The sequence below is a fragment of the Strix uralensis genome, chromosome 18, assembly GCF_047716275.1.
Source record: "Strix uralensis isolate ZFMK-TIS-50842 chromosome 18, bStrUra1, whole genome shotgun sequence".
Lineage (NCBI taxonomy): Eukaryota > Metazoa > Chordata > Aves > Strigiformes > Strigidae > Strix > Strix uralensis.
In genome coordinates, this window is record NC_133989.1 from 17,642,470 (window position 1) to 17,662,032 (window position 19,563).

The 19,563-nt window shown below is 56.9% G+C and overlaps 2 protein-coding genes across 2 annotated transcripts; both read right to left on the reverse strand.

Annotated features, from left to right (window-relative positions):
* Positions 1-5,408: 5,408 nt before the first annotated feature.
* LOC141951643 (inositol 1,4,5-trisphosphate receptor-interacting protein-like 1) lies at positions 5,409-7,115 on the reverse strand. Its single transcript, XM_074888157.1, has one exon. The coding sequence runs from the start codon at positions 6,942-6,944 to the stop codon at positions 5,409-5,411; it is 1,536 nt and encodes a 511-aa protein (XP_074744258.1). The 5' UTR covers positions 6,945-7,115.
* Positions 7,116-15,803: 8,688 nt separating this feature from the next.
* On the reverse strand, positions 15,804-17,510 carry LOC141951644 (inositol 1,4,5-trisphosphate receptor-interacting protein-like 1). The gene has a single exon (XM_074888158.1). The coding sequence runs from the start codon at positions 17,337-17,339 to the stop codon at positions 15,804-15,806; it is 1,536 nt and encodes a 511-aa protein (XP_074744259.1). The 5' UTR covers positions 17,340-17,510.
* Between the last annotated feature and the right edge of the window lie 2,053 nt (positions 17,511-19,563).

Genomic DNA, 19,563 nt, shown 5'->3' on the forward strand with positions numbered 1-19,563 from the left:
GGATGTGGGTGGAATCACACCTAGCATCAAGCAGCCCAACAAGGAGGGGCAGGGAGGGGTGAGAATTGCACCACCACACTAACCCCAACCCCTAAACCCTAACCCCTAACCCCTCAACCCTAACCCTTAATCCTAACCCCTAACGCCTAACCCCTAACACCTAACCCATAAACCAAAAGGCTAAGACTAACCCTAACCCTAACCTTAACCCTAACCCTAACGCCTAACACCTAATCCCTAACCCTAAGCCCTAACACTAAGCCCTAACCCCTAACCCTAACCCCCTCCCATAACCAGTAAGCCCTAAGACCTAACCCCTAAGCCCTAACCCCTAACCCCTAACCCTAAACCCTAAGCCTAACTCCTAACCCTCACACAACACATGCGGGACAACCAGATGATCAGGCCCAGTCAGCATGGGTTTATGAAAGGCAGGTCCTGCCTGACAAACCTGATCTCCTTCTACGACAGGGTGACCTGCTTATTGGATGACGGAAAGGCTGTGGATGTTGTCTACCTTGACTTCAGTAAGGCCTTTGACACCGTTTGCCACAGCATTCTCCTGGCAAAACTGACTGCTCGCAGCTTGGATGGGCACACGCTTTGCTGGGTAAAAAACTGGCTGGATGGCCGGGCCCAAAGAGTTGTGGGGAACGGAGTTAAATCCAGTTGGCGGCCGGTCACGAGTGCTGTCCCCCAGGGCTCGGGTTTGGGGCCACTCCTGTTTAACATCTTTATTGATGATCTAGACGAGGGGATCGAGTGCACCCTCACTCAGTAAGTTTGCAGATGACACCAAGTTGGGTGGGAGTGTTGATCTGCTCGAGGGTAGGGAGGCTCTGCAGAGAGACCTGGACAGGCTGGAGCAATGGGCTGAGGCCAACTGTATGAGCTTCACTAAGGGCAAATGCCGGGTGCTGCCCTTGGGCCACAACAACCCCCAGCAGCGCTACAGGCTTGGGGAGGGGTGGCTGGAGAGTTGCCAGTCAGAGAGGGACCTGGGGGTGTTGATTGACAGCCGGCTGAACAGGAGCCAGCAGTGTGCCCAGGTGGCCAAGAAGGCCAATGGCATCCTGGTTTGTATCAGCCCTAGCGTGGCCAGCAGGGACAGGGAAGTGATCTTGCCCCTGTACTCGTCCCTGGTGAGGCCACACGTTGATTACTGTGTTCAGTTTTGGGCCCCTCACTCCAAAAAGGCCATTGAATGACTCGAGCGTGTCCAGAGAAGGGCAACGGAGCTGGTGCAGGGTCTGGAGCACGGGTCTGATGGGGAGCGGCTGAGGGAACTGGGGGGGTTTAGTCTGGAGAAGAGGAGGCTGAGGGGAGACCTCGTCGCCCTCTACAGCTACCTGGAAGGAGGTTGCAGAGAACTGGGGATGAGCCACTTTAACCAAGTAATAAGTGATAGGACAAGAGGTAATGGCCTCAAGTTGCGCCAGGGAAGGTTTAGACTGGATATTAGGAAGCATTTCTTTACAGAACGGGTAGTCAGGCGTTGGAATAGGCTGCCCAGGGAGGTGGTGGAGTCCCCATCCCTGGAGGTATTTAAGAGTCGGGTTGACATAGCGCTTAGGGATATGGTGTAGTTGAGAACTGTCAAAGTTAGACTAATGGTTGGACTAGATGATTTTCAAGGTCTTTTCCAATTTAGACGATTCTGTGATTCTGTGATTCTCTTCCAGGCGGCTCCAGCCACACCTCCCCAAGCCTGTAGCCATGCAGGGGGCTGTTGTGGCCCAAGTGCAGGACCTGGCATTTGGCCTTGCTGAGGCTCATCCCGTTGACGTTGGCCCACCGATCCAATCTATCCAGGTCTCTCTGTAGAGCCTCCCTATCCTCGTGCAGATCGACACTCCCACTTAACCTGGTGTCATCTGCGAACTTACTGATGATACACTCTGTGTCCTTATCAAGATCATCAATAAAGATGTTGAACAGAAATGGTCCCAACACCGAGCCCTGAGGAACACCACTTGTGACCGGCCTCCAGCTGGATTTAGCTCCACTGATCACCACTCTCTGGGACCGTCCATCCAGCCAGTGCTTGACCCAGCAGACCGTTCGCTCCTCCAGGCCATGGGCAGCCAGTTTTTCTATGAGAATTCTATGGGGAACTGTGTCGAATGCTTTTTGAAAATCCAGGTAGACAATATCCACAGCCTTTCCCTCATCCAATAGTCGGGTCATCTTGTCATAGAAGGAGATCAGGTTTGTCAGGCAGGACCTGCCTTTCATAAACCCATGCTGACTAGGCCTGATCCCCTGGTTGTCCATTATATGACTTTCAATGGCACTCGAGATGACCTGCTCCATGACCTTCCCTGGCACCGAGGTCAGACTGACAGCTCTATAGTTTCCTGGATCCTCCTTTCTGCCTGGAGGGTGCAGAGAGGGGGGATGAGTCTCTTGAGCCAAGGAACCAGCGTCAGGACAAGAGGGAATGGCCTCAAGCTGCGCCAGGGCAGGGTCAGACTGGCTCTTAGGAAGGATTTCTTTCCAGAAGGGGTTCTTGGGTGTTGGAATGGGCTGCCCAGGGCAGGGGGGGCATCCCCATCCCTGGAGGGGCTGAAGAGTCGGGTTGACCCAGCGCTGAGGGATCTGGTGGAGTTGGGAAGGGTCAGTGTGAGGTTCATGGTTAGACTGGAGGATCTTCAAGGGCTTTTCCAACTGAGATGATTCTGTGACTCTGTAACCCTTGCACACATCCTGTCTCCCTGGCAACCCACCCTACGCTCGTCCTCCTTCACTTAACTGGGAGTCCCTGGCACCAGGACAGACCTTGGGGGGCCAGGGGGGGTACGGGCACACACCCCAGCCAGGGCCGCAAGGCCTTCATCTTGAACACGGCCAGCGTCCCCTCCCGCGGGGACAGGGCTCGCTGCAAAGCCCTTCCCAGCCTCGAGACCTTCACGCCCTTCCTCGCCTCCCACCCCGCTCCGCTCCGCAGCCCGGCATCGCCTCACTGCCACAGCAAAAGAACCCCAAATCACCCCAGGAACGGCCAGGGAGGGAGCTGCCGGCCAGGCTGGGACCCTCCTCCCCTGGCCTGGCTGCACCCTGGGCAGACACAAGACCGGGCGGGGGCGGAAAACACAAACAAGAGTTGGCAGCTGCTCAGCGTTCCAGAGATTTCTCCAAGTGCCCCCAGAGGAACTGCGCAGTGCTGGCGTCCTGGCTGGGCGAGCGACAGGAGACACGCACTAGGACATCTGCTTTGTTTTCCATCCCCCTCATCCTCACCCCGACGCTCTCAACCACGTCCTTGCTGACTGTCAGGCCTGCAGCATCACACCCCTCCCTCACATCGCCTGCCAGCCCTCCCCTCGCCTGCCCTGCCTGCCTCTCCTGCAGAGCAACACCTCCAGCCTTAGAACCATCAGGGAAGTCAGTACCTCAGCCCTGTCGGTTCTGCCAACCTCCATCCCCGGCTACAGGCACAGCGAGGAGCCATCTGCTGAGATCAACACCACTGCCACGGCCACACCTTTGGGGAAAAAAAATAACGGGGTTATAGCAAGCCTGGGCGAGAGTCCCTGCCCTCGCCTGGCTGATGTGTGCCCACTACAGCCCACGGCCAGAGAATTTACCAGATACTTTGGGCCATCTCTCCTGTTTTCACTCCCACAAGCCAATCTCCTCCCTGATTTGTGACCTCCCTGATTTGGCACAGCAGCTCACTCCACGGGCATCGCCCTGGCCACGAGCTCCCCACGTGCCTGGCACAGAGCTGGGGGACATTGGTGATGGGGACTGGCTCGGTGGGTTCCCCTGTAGGGTCCCACCACCCCAGCACGGCTCCTTCTCACTCACTCAGGGCTGCTGATGGCTCCATGCAGATGTTTCTTTGACCCCCGCAGCCATTGCCTGCATCTCTTAGGGGCCACAGAGAGTTACTGTGCTCAACAGAGGGACAAAAGAAAAGCAAAGCCTAGAACTCAACGTAAAGGGACCTCAGTGCTGGAGGCTGAACTCTCCTCTCCCAACGCTGCTGCAGAAGCTCTTGGTGCCATCAGGCCTTTGGGCCGGCAAAGCCCCCTTCCTCACAGGCCAAGGGGGCTCAGGCTCCTGCCTCGCTGCCGGGGGATTGCCAGGAGGAGGTCTGGCATCAGGAGAGGGGCTGCTGTTCCAGGGCACCCAGGCACCCGCCCCGCTCCTCGAGCCACAGCCGCGGTGGCTTTCGGTGCTGGAGCAGAGGCCGTAGCAGCTGCCGGTGCCCAAGCCTGTCCCGAGCACAGGGAAGACTTTGCTGGTGAGGAGCGATCTGGTGAAGGCACTGCCTGAGTTGCGGGGCTTGAAGTCACTGCCAGGCCGGGCGGCTACTGAGGAGTCCTTGTTCAGGAGGGGGGGACAGTGATGTTGGGGCACTGTCCATCTTTGGAGAGCTGCAGAGCAGGGAGTCTCCGATGCTGCAGAAGAAGGTCACAGCTGCTGCCTGCACCTTGTTTTCAGAATCGCTTTTGAATATTTAGCAAGTGCAGTTAGTTCCAAGCGCAGCCCTGCCCAGCCCCTGCAGATCCCTGGCGGCTGCAGCAGACAGCAGGGGCAGAAGCAGGATGACCTGGCAGCAGCGCCGGGCCCACCGTTGGGCTCTGGGCCTGCCCCGACCCTGCGCCCAGCTCGGGCACCCTCCTCCCTCCAGAGCCCTCACAGGAGGCTCGGGGCGGGCCGTGGCAGGGCCCAGCACGCCGGGTCGGGCCGGGCCAGGCGGCTCGCGGCGCCTCCTCCGGGATCGGTGTCCTCCCGCCCGCGGCAGCGCCCATTGGGGCCACGCGGTCGCCCCCCCTCTTCACCCCCAGAATGGCCGCCGCCGAGGCCCCGCTTTCTCATAAACGTGGCATGGACTGCACGAGTGCATGCCTTGAACTGGAGACATCACAAAAGCTTTTGCTAACCTTGCTGGATGTGCTAAGTCTCCCTCGATAAGGCGGTGGGAACCTGAGCTTGCAGGTCACGAGAGGGTATGGGGAATGAGTCTCGTGCTCGTACGGGAGCCAGAGCAGCCAGAGGCCCGCTCCGCAGTCGTGGCACATGTGTGCCCTGTGCAAAGGGCTCCCCGCTCGGACAGTGGGGACTATGCCCGCGTTCCCTGACAACGTGATGCAGAGACACTCACAGATGCAGCATTTGTTCAGACATGGCATTTATTGTCAACTTTGCACAGGGTAAAGCTCCCAGAGGCAATGGACGCTCTCGAGGCAGGAGGGCAGTCGCTGTCCAGGTGCTAACAGGAGTCTCTGTCACAAGCTGCCTCCTTGCAACGTTCTCCACCCGGACACTAGCGAACACACGGAGGGAGGCACATCAGCGTGCCACCTTCTCCTTCCTTTTGCCTGCTACCGGGAGATCATCACCATCTGCCATCAGCTGTGAGCCCCGCAAACACAGCTCTGAGCGTGAAGAGACCTCTTTCACTCTCCGTAGAAGAGCAGTCTTATGAGCCGATCTTGCAGCTGATCGAACTCACGCAGTGCCTGGGCGTGGGCAGCCGGATCCTGCTCCAGGTGCTGGAAGAGGTTGAGGGGCTCGGCCGTTTGGAAGGCTGGGAGCAAGACGATCTCCTTGGGCACGTTCTCATTGGCAAAGAAGAAGTAGTTGAGGCATTTCTCCTCCAGGCAGCGGCGCAGGTACTGCATGATGTCCTCCAGCCGCGGCAGGAGATCCCTCCTGCGCCAGTCTGACAGGGGTATGGTGGTCAGGAGGTGCATCACAGCTGTCTTCAAGGCAGAGGTGGAAAAGCCTGTGCCCACCAGGATGCGGGCACAGAGCTGCAGGCATCTGAGGTGGCAGCTTCCACATGGGGCCTGCCTGCCAACATGCCTGAAGAACTTCGCCTCTGCCACAGCGCAGCTCTCTGGCCACGTTGTGCTTGGGGTGAAGGTGGACTCTCGAGTCTGGCTGCTCAGGAAGATGTCCGAGTCGCCTCGCTGCACCCCAAAGATCACCTCAATCAGGAGGGTTCTCCTGGAGGCATTCATCAGCCGCAGCTTGCAGGAGCGGCGGGAGGGCAGCACCTTCAGACTGTAGCGATGCGACTGAGGCACCGCCACCCAGGCTGAGCTCAGAGCACCCTGCAGCCAGAGAGCTATTTTCTGCACGTCTAGGTAGGAGCCGGTGCAGAGGGTTTGTAGGAGGCTGGGGTCCTGGTTCCTCCTCAGCTCCTCCTCGGGGTGGTGGAGGAAACACAGCATGTCCCTCACCGGCTGCTCCCTCACGCAAGTGCACTCCAGCTCCACGCGGACACGGGATTGCTTTGCCGGCATCTCTCCCGGGGTGCCCAGCTCCAGGTGGAAGGCGTGCCCATGGGGGGGCTTCAGGGGCACGAGCAGGCGGTAGACAGCGTCATCCTCGCGGGGACTCCAACATTCAAAGGCACTGCCCACCCCGATCGGTGGCTGCAGCACTGGGAAGAAACTCTTTGAAAAGCGCTCTTGGAAGACACAGACGAGGGTGGCCACCAGCTCCTCCACCAGCCGGCTCCTGTAGGCCAGGTTCTGCACTGTCCACTGGATGCGCTTTGCAAAAATCCTGGCCAGATCCCTCTCAGCGGGGTCTTCTCCTTCGCTTTCTTCCTCCTCCTGCTCCAGCTCCTCCTGCTCCTCCCACTCTGTGTCGCTGCTGGAGCTCTCTTTGCCGCTGCTGTCCACCTCAGGGCTCCTTCTCCTGAGCCACCAGCAGAGCCCGAGGAGCAGGACCAGCAGTCCAGCAATGGCCCAGAACTGCCACTGCTGCAAGGCAGCAAAGAGCAGTGCTGGCCAGGCAAACCCACTCTGCTCCTGGGTCCTCTGCTTCAGCTCCTGCAGCTCCTGCAGCTCCTGCAGCGACCGAGTCATCGCCTGGCTCAGCCGCGCCCCACGCTGCTGCATGCGCTCACGCGTGTCCTCGTCCAGCTCGTCAGCAACCAGGTGCAGCTGGCCGAACAGGACGAGCAATTGTTTGACATCCATGGCCTGCAGGAGGAAGGAGAGAAGGGGTTCTGTGGGGCTGGGAGGCAGCGAGCCGGTGGCAGGGGGAGGGGGGATGGCAGCCGCGGGGAGCTGGGGACAGGTAAGAGCCTGCGCCCAGCCTTGGCGGTGGCGTCACCGGGCCCTGCCAAAGGCGCTTCCGCAAGCAGCTGGACCCTGGCTGCAGGGTGAGAACCCACCCCCCCGGGGGCTGCGTTTCTACCCCGGCCCTCGTCCAGCCCAGCCTCCCTCCCGCCGCGTGTGCACTCACTGTTGGCGCAGGACACGCTGGGGCGGCGCTGCCGGCTGATGCCTCTTATAACCTTCACCCATTGTGATGTCACAGTGGCCAGAGCGCATCACAGCCACGCCCGCTGCACAGGCCCGGCCTTCAGCCCCAGGCCGGCCCAGCGACTCGCCGCTTCCCCGGGTGGCCAAAGACCCGACACCGCCAAAGTACAGACCCACCCCGCAGACAGCGCTGCCGGGGGCTCCTTTACAAAGCCCTTAGCAAGCGTACGGTCAGGTGACGTGACCCATGGATGCTTCGCTCCTTGAGATCCCATCCCGTGAGATGGAGTCGGCTCCCTTGGTGCTGGCCTCTGACGTGGTGGTTGTGGGTGTGCTCTTGGTGCCTTCATGACACTGATGGGTGTGGGCGGTGCATATCCTGGGGGGTGGCATGGGGCCTGTCCATGGCAGGTTCTCTGTTCCTGCTGTGCCGCTGCGAGAGGACATTGCTTCCAAAGAGACATTTCCCGAGGGTGATGAGGGGGGTGCAGCTGGAGGTTTCCCGGCGGGCAACTGCCACTGCCGACACAACACTGACTTGTCCATGTCCAGCATCTTCTGTTCTGCGGTACCAACTCCCTGGGGAGTGTCTGGGATGGGCAGATTCTCCACCCGGGCCCCAGTGAACACACGGAGGGAGGCACATCAGCGGTGCCTCTCGCTTGGTCCCTGCCCAGCCACAGGTGCCAGGGAATTTCTCGGCCCATGTGAAATTGCCACCACGTCCAGTGACAGTGTGAAGGGAAAGCAGCACGAAGATCATCTTTGATGGGAAGCGACTGATCTGTTTGGCAGAGAAGTGCTGTAATGAAAAAGCACAATAATACAGGTGGTGGCAAGGAACTGAAGGGAAGTTGCTACAAGTAAACTTGAAATTGCTAATGTAGAGGGACCTGTAAAGTAGGACATTTAGTTTTAGTGTTAACCATCACTTGTGTTTTGCTAGCTTTTACTTTCCCCATATTTTGCTGCAATGTATGTAATTTCATTTATACTTTTTCCATAACTACCCTCTGTAGTCATTACCCACTTGTAAGATGTTTTGAAACCTGTAACTCCTTGCCTAGTGAAGATAAGACAGACCTTGGACAGTCTGAAAAACTCCCTGAGTACATCCCTAATAGCAGCAACCTAAAAAACAAGCGTCTAAGAAGAAGATGCCAGTGTCAAGATAAGCGACAGGAAGCTGGTCTAAACTAACCTCCTTGGAACAAACAGGAGCTGAAGGTGAGGTCCGTGAGATACCTAAAGTCCAACTATGTTGACAGTGCGAGGAAGACTATGTGGACCGCTAAGGAGGGGAGAAGAGCCTCACTCTATTGTTACTACGCATGCTCAGACTATGTAAATGAATTCTGAGAACCCATTAGCACAAGACTGCCTTTTCTAAGAACTCTGATGAATTTGTATGCTTTTTGTGTACATTAGTCAGAGTGTTTGGTTAGTCAGTGCGGAACTCGTGGTGGAACGATCGCCAGTGCTGCCCAGTGCTGCGAATAAAGAATACCTGCTGAACAGTTATACTGAATTCTGGTTGTTGAGTGAAGCTCTTTGTTTCACAGTCACCTCTTGCCTGCATGGTTAAAAGGGGGTGCAGTCCCGGTGAGTCTCCATACTCGTTGTGGATTGTCATTCCTGGATGTTTATATAATCAGATCTTAAAAAAAAACAACTATACAATGCATTACAATGAAAATTGAAGGAAGTTGATTAACCATTCTAACAAGGAAGATTGAAACATATCCAATTAACCAATTAATGCTTAATAGAGCAACAATTGCCTCAAGTCTCTTGCCATTTTCTTTATTTGTTGATCTAAAGTGGCATTAACACAATAGCACCAAGTTCAATCACATTCTTCGGAATGCTGCCAATTTCACAAGATTCATTTGCCGCCAGGTTGTCGTCCACGTCTTGATTGTCCATATGGATCCCCATTGCCAATCAGGATGCCAAAGTCATCTGTTCCTCCCAGATCCTAACAGAAAACCAGAACTAGGCCTCGGATCAGAACCCGGGCGTCAAGTTAAAAATTAGTAATTATCCATGGGGCAGTAATGCGGTGAGTTTTTCCACCTTTCCCTAAGGCTTCCCAAGCACGTCGACAATGCCCGTTAGCCTGAGGATAGCACGGGGTGTGCAAACCCCCGGTATTCCTTGTGTGCCCACTCCTGGACCACCCCGGCAGTAAAGTGGCTCCTGTTACCTGATTAAATTGATTTGGGTGTTTCTTTCTCTATCTGCCACGTGTGGCAAGAAGGATCTAATTGCACACAGCACTTCCTCGCAGTTTCTCACTGCGCGACTCCCACAGGAGGGGGGGTTCCAGAGATCTTAACCCCTTCTCCGGGCCTGGTTTTAGCAAGCTTTTGAGCCAGTTGTCACGGATGAAAGTATTAACATTGTGATGGTTTAGCAGGAAATCTTGATTTATTAATAACTAACAGCAATTTATCATCACAAAATAATTCGGAAATGTTGAAAGAATGAAAAGTGACTTATTTACAGATTCACACTTACTTACTTAACGGTACCTTAATTTATACATATGTACATGCGCATACACAAAACGTACAAACACACACACAGAAAAAAAAGTATCTGGATCCAGTAGAATGAAGTACGTACCCACCAATAAATAGAGAAAGAATGGGTGAAAGAGAAGCTAGCTCAAAGGAAAATTTCCCTCTCAAGTTTAGAGCAAATACTCACAATGACTTGGCATTCCTCAACGGGTGATTATTGAGACTCGAGCGGGTGGACTTCGCCCTGGCCTTCCATCAGCTCTGGTAGCAGACGACACCTTAAGGGTTTTTGGTACCTGAGAGGCTCCAGCTCAGGGGAGATGATGGTCACAGCCCACTGTGATCCAGGAGAGCTCAAAGGGTCTCCCTTGCGGTCGCCATTTATAGGGTCCAAGATAATTGACTTTTGTCACATCCCTTCTGGTGCCTTCCAGCAGTTGCACAAGAATTTGATGAATGTGCAACTCTGTTATTGTTCCCATTTGACCCCATCCCAGGCACAGGTGTGCCAGGCCCTTAGGAGATGATGGGCTGTTTTAACCGTTTCCGAGCAATTGGGAGGGGCAGGAGCCAGGTTCGTTAAGGGGGTGCCTTAACATTCTCAGTCCTTATCTCCACAGATTGGTGTATAGCTCGGGGGATGTGGGTGGAATCACACCTAGCATCAAGCAGCCCAACAAGGAGGGGCAGGGAGGGGTGAGAATTGCACCACCACACTAACCCCAACCCCTAAACCCTAACCCCTAACCCCTCAACCCTAACCCTTAATCCTAACCCCTAACGCCTAACCCCTAACACCTAACCCATAAACCAAAAGGCTAAGACTAACCCTAACCCTAACCTTAACCCTAACCCTAACGCCTAACACCTAATCCCTAACCCTAAGCCCTAACACTAAGCCCTAACCCCTAACCCTAACCCCCTCCCATAACCAGTAAGCCCTAAGACCTAACCCCTAAGCCCTAACCCCTAACCCCTAACCCTAAACCCTAAGCCTAACTCCTAACCCTCACACAACACATGCGGGACAACCAGATGATCAGGCCCAGTCAGCATGGGTTTATGAAAGGCAGGTCCTGCCTGACAAACCTGATCTCCTTCTACGACAGGGTGACCTGCTTATTGGATGACGGAAAGGCTGTGGATGTTGTCTACCTTGACTTCAGTAAGGCCTTTGACACCGTTTGCCACAGCATTCTCCTGGCAAAACTGACTGCTCGCAGCTTGGATGGGCACACGCTTTGCTGGGTAAAAAACTGGCTGGATGGCCGGGCCCAAAGAGTTGTGGGGAACGGAGTTAAATCCAGTTGGCGGCCGGTCACGAGTGCTGTCCCCCAGGGCTCGGGTTTGGGGCCACTCCTGTTTAACATCTTTATTGATGATCTAGACGAGGGGATCGAGTGCACCCTCACTCAGTAAGTTTGCAGATGACACCAAGTTGGGTGGGAGTGTTGATCTGCTCGAGGGTAGGGAGGCTCTGCAGAGAGACCTGGACAGGCTGGAGCAATGGGCTGAGGCCAACTGTATGAGCTTCACTAAGGGCAAATGCCGGGTGCTGCCCTTGGGCCACAACAACCCCCAGCAGCGCTACAGGCTTGGGGAGGGGTGGCTGGAGAGTTGCCAGTCAGAGAGGGACCTGGGGGTGTTGATTGACAGCCGGCTGAACAGGAGCCAGCAGTGTGCCCAGGTGGCCAAGAAGGCCAATGGCATCCTGGTTTGTATCAGCCCTAGCGTGGCCAGCAGGGACAGGGAAGTGATCTTGCCCCTGTACTCGTCCCTGGTGAGGCCACACGTTGATTACTGTGTTCAGTTTTGGGCCCCTCACTCCAAAAAGGCCATTGAATGACTCGAGCGTGTCCAGAGAAGGGCAACGGAGCTGGTGCAGGGTCTGGAGCACGGGTCTGATGGGGAGCGGCTGAGGGAACTGGGGGGGTTTAGTCTGGAGAAGAGGAGGCTGAGGGGAGACCTCGTCGCCCTCTACAGCTACCTGGAAGGAGGTTGCAGAGAACTGGGGATGAGCCACTTTAACCAAGTAATAAGTGATAGGACAAGAGGTAATGGCCTCAAGTTGCGCCAGGGAAGGTTTAGACTGGATATTAGGAAGCATTTCTTTACAGAACGGGTAGTCAGGCGTTGGAATAGGCTGCCCAGGGAGGTGGTGGAGTCCCCATCCCTGGAGGTATTTAAGAGTCGGGTTGACATAGCGCTTAGGGATATGGTGTAGTTGAGAACTGTCAAAGTTAGACTAATGGTTGGACTAGATGATTTTCAAGGTCTTTTCCAATTTAGACGATTCTGTGATTCTGTGATTCTCTTCCAGGCGGCTCCAGCCACACCTCCCCAAGCCTGTAGCCATGCAGGGGGCTGTTGTGGCCCAAGTGCAGGACCTGGCATTTGGCCTTGCTGAGGCTCATCCCGTTGACGTTGGCCCACCGATCCAATCTATCCAGGTCTCTCTGTAGAGCCTCCCTATCCTCGTGCAGATCGACACTCCCACTTAACCTGGTGTCATCTGCGAACTTACTGATGATACACTCTGTGTCCTTATCAAGATCATCAATAAAGATGTTGAACAGAAATGGTCCCAACACCGAGCCCTGAGGAACACCACTTGTGACCGGCCTCCAGCTGGATTTAGCTCCACTGATCACCACTCTCTGGGACCGTCCATCCAGCCAGTGCTTGACCCAGCAGACCGTTCGCTCCTCCAGGCCATGGGCAGCCAGTTTTTCTATGAGAATTCTATGGGGAACTGTGTCGAATGCTTTTTGAAAATCCAGGTAGACAATATCCACAGCCTTTCCCTCATCCAATAGTCGGGTCATCTTGTCATAGAAGGAGATCAGGTTTGTCAGGCAGGACCTGCCTTTCATAAACCCATGCTGACTAGGCCTGATCCCCTGGTTGTCCATTATATGACTTTCAATGGCACTCGAGATGACCTGCTCCATGACCTTCCCTGGCACCGAGGTCAGACTGACAGCTCTATAGTTTCCTGGATCCTCCTTTCTGCCTGGAGGGTGCAGAGAGGGGGGATGAGTCTCTTGAGCCAAGGAACCAGCGTCAGGACAAGAGGGAATGGCCTCAAGCTGCGCCAGGGCAGGGTCAGACTGGCTCTTAGGAAGGATTTCTTTCCAGAAGGGGTTCTTGGGTGTTGGAATGGGCTGCCCAGGGCAGGGGGGGCATCCCCATCCCTGGAGGGGCTGAAGAGTCGGGTTGACCCAGCGCTGAGGGATCTGGTGGAGTTGGGAAGGGTCAGTGTGAGGTTCATGGTTAGACTGGAGGATCTTCAAGGGCTTTTCCAACTGAGATGATTCTGTGACTCTGTAACCCTTGCACACATCCTGTCTCCCTGGCAACCCACCCTACGCTCGTCCTCCTTCACTTAACTGGGAGTCCCTGGCACCAGGACAGACCTTGGGGGGCCAGGGGGGGTACGGGCACACACCCCAGCCAGGGCCGCAAGGCCTTCATCTTGAACACGGCCAGCGTCCCCTCCCGCGGGGACAGGGCTCGCTGCAAAGCCCTTCCCAGCCTCGAGACCTTCACGCCCTTCCTCGCCTCCCACCCCGCTCCGCTCCGCAGCCCGGCATCGCCTCACTGCCACAGCAAAAGAACCCCAAATCACCCCAGGAACGGCCAGGGAGGGAGCTGCCGGCCAGGCTGGGACCCTCCTCCCCTGGCCTGGCTGCACCCTGGGCAGACACAAGACCGGGCGGGGGCGGAAAACACAAACAAGAGTTGGCAGCTGCTCAGCGTTCCAGAGATTTCTCCAAGTGCCCCCAGAGGAACTGCGCAGTGCTGGCGTCCTGGCTGGGCGAGCGACAGGAGACACGCACTAGGACATCTGCTTTGTTTTCCATCCCCCTCATCCTCACCCCGACGCTCTCAACCACGTCCTTGCTGACTGTCAGGCCTGCAGCATCACACCCCTCCCTCACATCGCCTGCCAGCCCTCCCCTCGCCTGCCCTGCCTGCCTCTCCTGCAGAGCAACACCTCCAGCCTTAGAACCATCAGGGAAGTCAGTACCTCAGCCCTGTCGGTTCTGCCAACCTCCATCCCCGGCTACAGGCACAGCGAGGAGCCATCTGCTGAGATCAACACCACTGCCACGGCCACACCTTTGGGGAAAAAAAATAACGGGGTTATAGCAAGCCTGGGCGAGAGTCCCTGCCCTCGCCTGGCTGATGTGTGCCCACTACAGCCCACGGCCAGAGAATTTACCAGATACTTTGGGCCATCTCTCCTGTTTTCACTCCCACAAGCCAATCTCCTCCCTGATTTGTGACCTCCCTGATTTGGCACAGCAGCTCACTCCACGGGCATCGCCCTGGCCACGAGCTCCCCACGTGCCTGGCACAGAGCTGGGGGACATTGGTGATGGGGACTGGCTCGGTGGGTTCCCCTGTAGGGTCCCACCACCCCAGCACGGCTCCTTCTCACTCACTCAGGGCTGCTGATGGCTCCATGCAGATGTTTCTTTGACCCCCGCAGCCATTGCCTGCATCTCTTAGGGGCCACAGAGAGTTACTGTGCTCAACAGAGGGACAAAAGAAAAGCAAAGCCTAGAACTCAACGTAAAGGGACCTCAGTGCTGGAGGCTGAACTCTCCTCTCCCAACGCTGCTGCAGAAGCTCTTGGTGCCATCAGGCCTTTGGGCCGGCAAAGCCCCCTTCCTCACAGGCCAAGGGGGCTCAGGCTCCTGCCTCGCTGCCGGGGGATTGCCAGGAGGAGGTCTGGCATCAGGAGAGGGGCTGCTGTTCCAGGGCACCCAGGCACCCGCCCCGCTCCTCGAGCCACAGCCGCGGTGGCTTTCGGTGCTGGAGCAGAGGCCGTAGCAGCTGCCGGTGCCCAAGCCTGTCCCGAGCACAGGGAAGACTTTGCTGGTGAGGAGCGATCTGGTGAAGGCACTGCCTGAGTTGCGGGGCTTGAAGTCACTGCCAGGCCGGGCGGCTACTGAGGAGTCCTTGTTCAGGAGGGGGGGACAGTGATGTTGGGGCACTGTCCATCTTTGGAGAGCTGCAGAGCAGGGAGTCTCCGATGCTGCAGAAGAAGGTCACAGCTGCTGCCTGCACCTTGTTTTCAGAATCGCTTTTGAATATTTAGCAAGTGCAGTTAGTTCCAAGCGCAGCCCTGCCCAGCCCCTGCAGATCCCTGGCGGCTGCAGCAGACAGCAGGGGCAGAAGCAGGATGACCTGGCAGCAGCGCCGGGCCCACCGTTGGGCTCTGGGCCTGCCCCGACCCTGCGCCCAGCTCGGGCACCCTCCTCCCTCCAGAGCCCTCACAGGAGGCTCGGGGCGGGCCGTGGCAGGGCCCAGCACGCCGGGTCGGGCCGGGCCAGGCGGCTCGCGGCGCCTCCTCCGGGATCGGTGTCCTCCCGCCCGCGGCAGCGCCCATTGGGGCCACGCGGTCGCCCCCCCTCTTCACCCCCAGAATGGCCGCCGCCGAGGCCCCGCTTTCTCATAAACGTGGCATGGACTGCACGAGTGCATGCCTTGAACTGGAGACATCACAAAAGCTTTTGCTAACCTTGCTGGATGTGCTAAGTCTCCCTCGATAAGGCGGTGGGAACCTGAGCTTGCAGGTCACGAGAGGGTATGGGGAATGAGTCTCGTGCTCGTACGGGAGCCAGAGCAGCCAGAGGCCCGCTCCGCAGTCGTGGCACATGTGTGCCCTGTGCAAAGGGCTCCCCGCTCGGACAGTGGGGACTATGCCCGCGTTCCCTGACAACGTGATGCAGAGACACTCACAGATGCAGCATTTGTTCAGACATGGCATTTATTGTCAACTTTGCACAGGGTAAAGCTCCCAGAGGCAATGGACGCTCTCGAGGCAGGAGGGCAGTCGCTGTCCAGGTGCTAACAGGAGTCTCTGTCACAAGCTGCCTCCTTGCAACGTTCTCCACCCGGACACTAGCGAACACACGGAGGGAGGCACATCAGCGTGCCACCTTCTCCTTCCTTTTGCCTGCTACCGGGAGATCATCACCATCTGCCATCAGCTGTGAGCCCCGCAAACACAGCTCTGAGCGTGAAGAGACCTCTTTCACTCTCCGTAGAAGAGCAGTCTTATGAGCCGATCTTGCAGCTGATCGAACTCACGCAGTGCCTGGGCGTGGGCAGCCGGATCCTGCTCCAGGTGCTGGAAGAGGTTGAGGGGCTCGGCCGTTTGGAAGGCTGGGAGCAAGACGATCTCCTTGGGCACGTTCTCATTGGCAAAGAAGAAGTAGTTGAGGCATTTCTCCTCCAGGCAGCGGCGCAGGTACTGCATGATGTCCTCCAGCCGCGGCAGGAGATCCCTCCTGCGCCAGTCTGACAGGGGTATGGTGGTCAGGTGGTGCATCACAGCTGTCTTCAAGGCAGAGGTGGAAAAGCCTGTGCCCACCAGGATGCGGGCACAGAGCTGCAGGCATCTGAGGTGGCAGCTTCCACATGGGGCCTGCCTGCCAACATGCCTGAAGAACTTCGCCTCTGCCACAGCGCAGCTCTCTGGCCACGTTGTGCTTGGGGTGAAGGTGGACTCTCGAGTCTGGCTGCTCAGGAAGATGTCCGAGTCGCCTCGCTGCACCCCAAAGATCACCTCAATCAGGAGGGTTCTCCTGGAGGCATTCATCAGCCGCAGCTTGCAGGAGCGGCGGGAGGGCAGCACCTTCAGACTGTAGCGATGCGACTGAGGCACCGCCACCCAGGCTGAGCTCAGAGCACCCTGCAGCCAGAGAGCTATTTTCTGCACGTCTAGGTAGGAGCCGGTGCAGAGGGTTTGTAGGAGGCTGGGGTCCTGGTTCCTCCTCAGCTCCTCCTCGGGGTGGTGGAGGAAACACAGCATGTCCCTCACCGGCTGCTCCCTCACGCAAGTGCACTCCAGCTCCACGCGGACACGGGATTGCTTTGCCGGCATCTCTCCCGGGGTGCCCAGCTCCAGGTGGAAGGCGTGCCCATGGGGGGGCTTCAGGGGCACGAGCAGGCGGTAGACAGCGTCATCCTCGCGGGGACTCCAACATTCAAAGGCACTGCCCACCCCGATCGGTGGCTGCAGCACTGGGAAGAAACTCTTTGAAAAGCGCTCTTGGAAGACACAGACGAGGGTGGCCACCAGCTCCTCCACCAGCCGGCTCCTGTAGGCCAGGTTCTGCACTGTCCACTGGATGCGCTTTGCAAAAATCCTGGCCAGATCCCTCTCAGCGGGGTCTTCTCCTTCGCTTTCTTCCTCCTCCTGCTCCAGCTCCTCCTGCTCCTCCCACTCTGTGTCGCTGCTGGAGCTCTCTTTGCCGCTGCTGTCCACCTCAGGGCTCCTTCTCCTGAGCCACCAGCAGAGCCCGAGGAGCAGGACCAGCAGTCCAGCAATGGCCCAGAACTGCCACTGCTGCAAGGCAGCAAAGAGCAGTGCTGGCCAGGCAAACCCACTCTGCTCCTGGGTCCTCTGCTTCAGCTCCTGCAGCTCCTGCAGCTCCTGCAGCGACCGAGTCATCGCCTGGCTCAGCCGCGCCCCACGCTGCTGCATGCGCTCACGCGTGTCCTCGTCCAGCTCGTCAGCAACCAGGTGCAGCTGGCCGAACAGGACGAGCAATTGTTTGACATCCATGGCCTGCAGGAGGAAGGAGAGAAGGGGTTCTGTGGGGCTGGGAGGCAGCGAGCCGGTGGCAGGGGGAGGGGGGATGGCAGCCGCGGGGAGCTGGGGACAGGTAAGAGCCTGCGCCCAGCCTTGGCGGTGGCGTCACCGGGCCCTGCCAAAGGCGCTTCCGCAAGCAGCTGGACCCTGGCTGCAGGGTGAGAACCCACCCCCCCGGGGGCTGCGTTTCTACCCCGGCCCTCGTCCAGCCCAGCCTCCCTCCCGCCGCGTGTGCACTCACTGTTGGCGCAGGACACGCTGGGGCGGCGCTGCCGGCTGATGCCTCTTATAACCTTCACCCATTGTGATGTCACAGTGGCCAGAGCGCATCACAGCCACGCCCGCTGCACAGGCCCGGCCTTCAGCCCCAGGCCGGCCCAGCGACTCGCCGCTTCCCCGGGTGGCCAAAGACCCGACACCGCCAAAGTACAGACCCACCCCGCAGACAGCGCTGCCGGGGGCTCCTTTACAAAGCCCTTAGCAAGCGTACGGTCAGGTGACGTGACCCATGGATGCTTCGCTCCTTGAGATCCCATCCCGTGAGATGGAGTCGGCTCCCTTGGTGCTGGCCTCTGACGTGGTGGTTGTGGGTGTGCTCTTGGTGCCTTCATGACACTGATGGGTGTGGGCGGTGCATATCCTGGGGGGTGGCATGGGGCCTGTCCATGGCAGGTTCTCCGTTCCTGCTGTGCCGCTGCGAGAGGACATTGCTTCCACTCTGTGCTTTCTTTCATTCTGAACAAGTGTTAGTGTTTTCTGCACAAAAGCGATTCTGCGAAGCAATGTGAACAGGCACAGAGAAGGTGCTAGCAGGGAATTCTCTGCCAGCCTTTCCCCAGTGCTCTGCAAGCTCTCCAGGACAACAGCAAATCTGGGGCTCTGTGCTTTCTTTCGTTCTGAACAAGTGTTACTGTTTTCTGCACAAAAGCGATTCTGCGAAGCAATGTGAACACTTCTGCTTCCCAGGCACAGAGAAGGTGCTATCAGGGATTTCTCTGCCTGCCTTTACCCAGTGCGCTGCAAGCTCTCCAGGACAACATAATATCTGGGGCTCTGTGCTTTCTTTCGTTCTGAACAAGTGTTACTGTTTTCTGCACAAAAGCGATTCTGCGAAGCACTGTGAACACTTCTGCTTCCCAGGCACAGAGAAGGTGCTAGCAGGGAATTCTCTGCCTGCCTTTCCCCAGTGCTCTGCAAGCTCTCCAGGACAACATAAAATCTGGGGCTCTGTGCTTTCTTTCGTTCTGAACAAGTGTTACTGTTTTCTGCACAAAAGCGATTCTGCGAAGCAATGTGAACACTTCTGCTTCCCAGGCACAGAGAAGGTGCTAGCAGGGAATTCTCTGCCTGCCTTTCCCCAGTGCTCTGCAAGCTCTCCAGGACAACATAAAATCTGGGGCTCTGTGCTTTCTTTCGTTCTGAACAAGTGTTACTGTTTTCTGCACAAAAGCGATTCTGCGAAGCAATGTGAACACTTCTGCTTCCCAGGCACAGAGAAGGTGCTAGCAGGGAATTCTCTGCCTGCCTTTCCCCAGTGCTCTGCAAGCTCTCCAGGACAACATAAAATCTGGGGCTCTGTGCTTTCTTTCGTTCTGAACAAGTGTTACTGTTTTCTGCACAAAAGCGATTCTGCGAAGCAATGTGAACACTTCTGCTTCCCAGGCACAGAGAAGGTGCTAGCAGGGAATTCTCTGCCTGCCTTTCCCCAGTGCTCTGCAAGCTCTCCAGGACAACATAAAATCTGGGGCTCTGTGCTTTCTTTCGTTCTGAACAAGTGTTACTGTTTTCTGCACAAAAGCGATTCTGCGAAGCAAAGTGAACAGGCACAGAGAAGGTGCTAGCAGGGAATTCTCTGCCTGCCTTTCCCCAGTGCTCTGCAAGCTCTCCAGGACAACAGCAAATCTGGGGCTCTGTGCTTTCTTTCGTTCTGAACAAGTGTTACTGTTTTCTGCACAAAAGCGATTCTGCGAAGCAAAGTGAACAGGCACAGAGAAGGTGCTAGCAGGGAATTCTCTGCCTGCCTTTCCCCAGTGCTCTGCAAGCTCTCCAGGACAACATAAAATCTGGGGCTCTGTGCTTTCTTTCGTTCTGAACAAGTGTTACTGTTTTCTGCACAAAAGCGATTCTGCGAAGCAATGTGAACACTTCTGCTTCCCAGGCACAGAGAAGGTGCTAGCAGGGAATTCTCTGCCTGCCT

Excerpts from the sequence above, each read along its gene's own strand:
- LOC141951643 (XM_074888157.1), bottom strand. The coding sequence starts at position 6,944 with ATGGATGTCAAACAATTGCTCGTCCTGTTCGGCCAGCTGCACCTGGTT.
- LOC141951644 (XM_074888158.1), bottom strand. The coding sequence starts at position 17,339 with ATGGATGTCAAACAATTGCTCGTCCTGTTCGGCCAGCTGCACCTGGTT.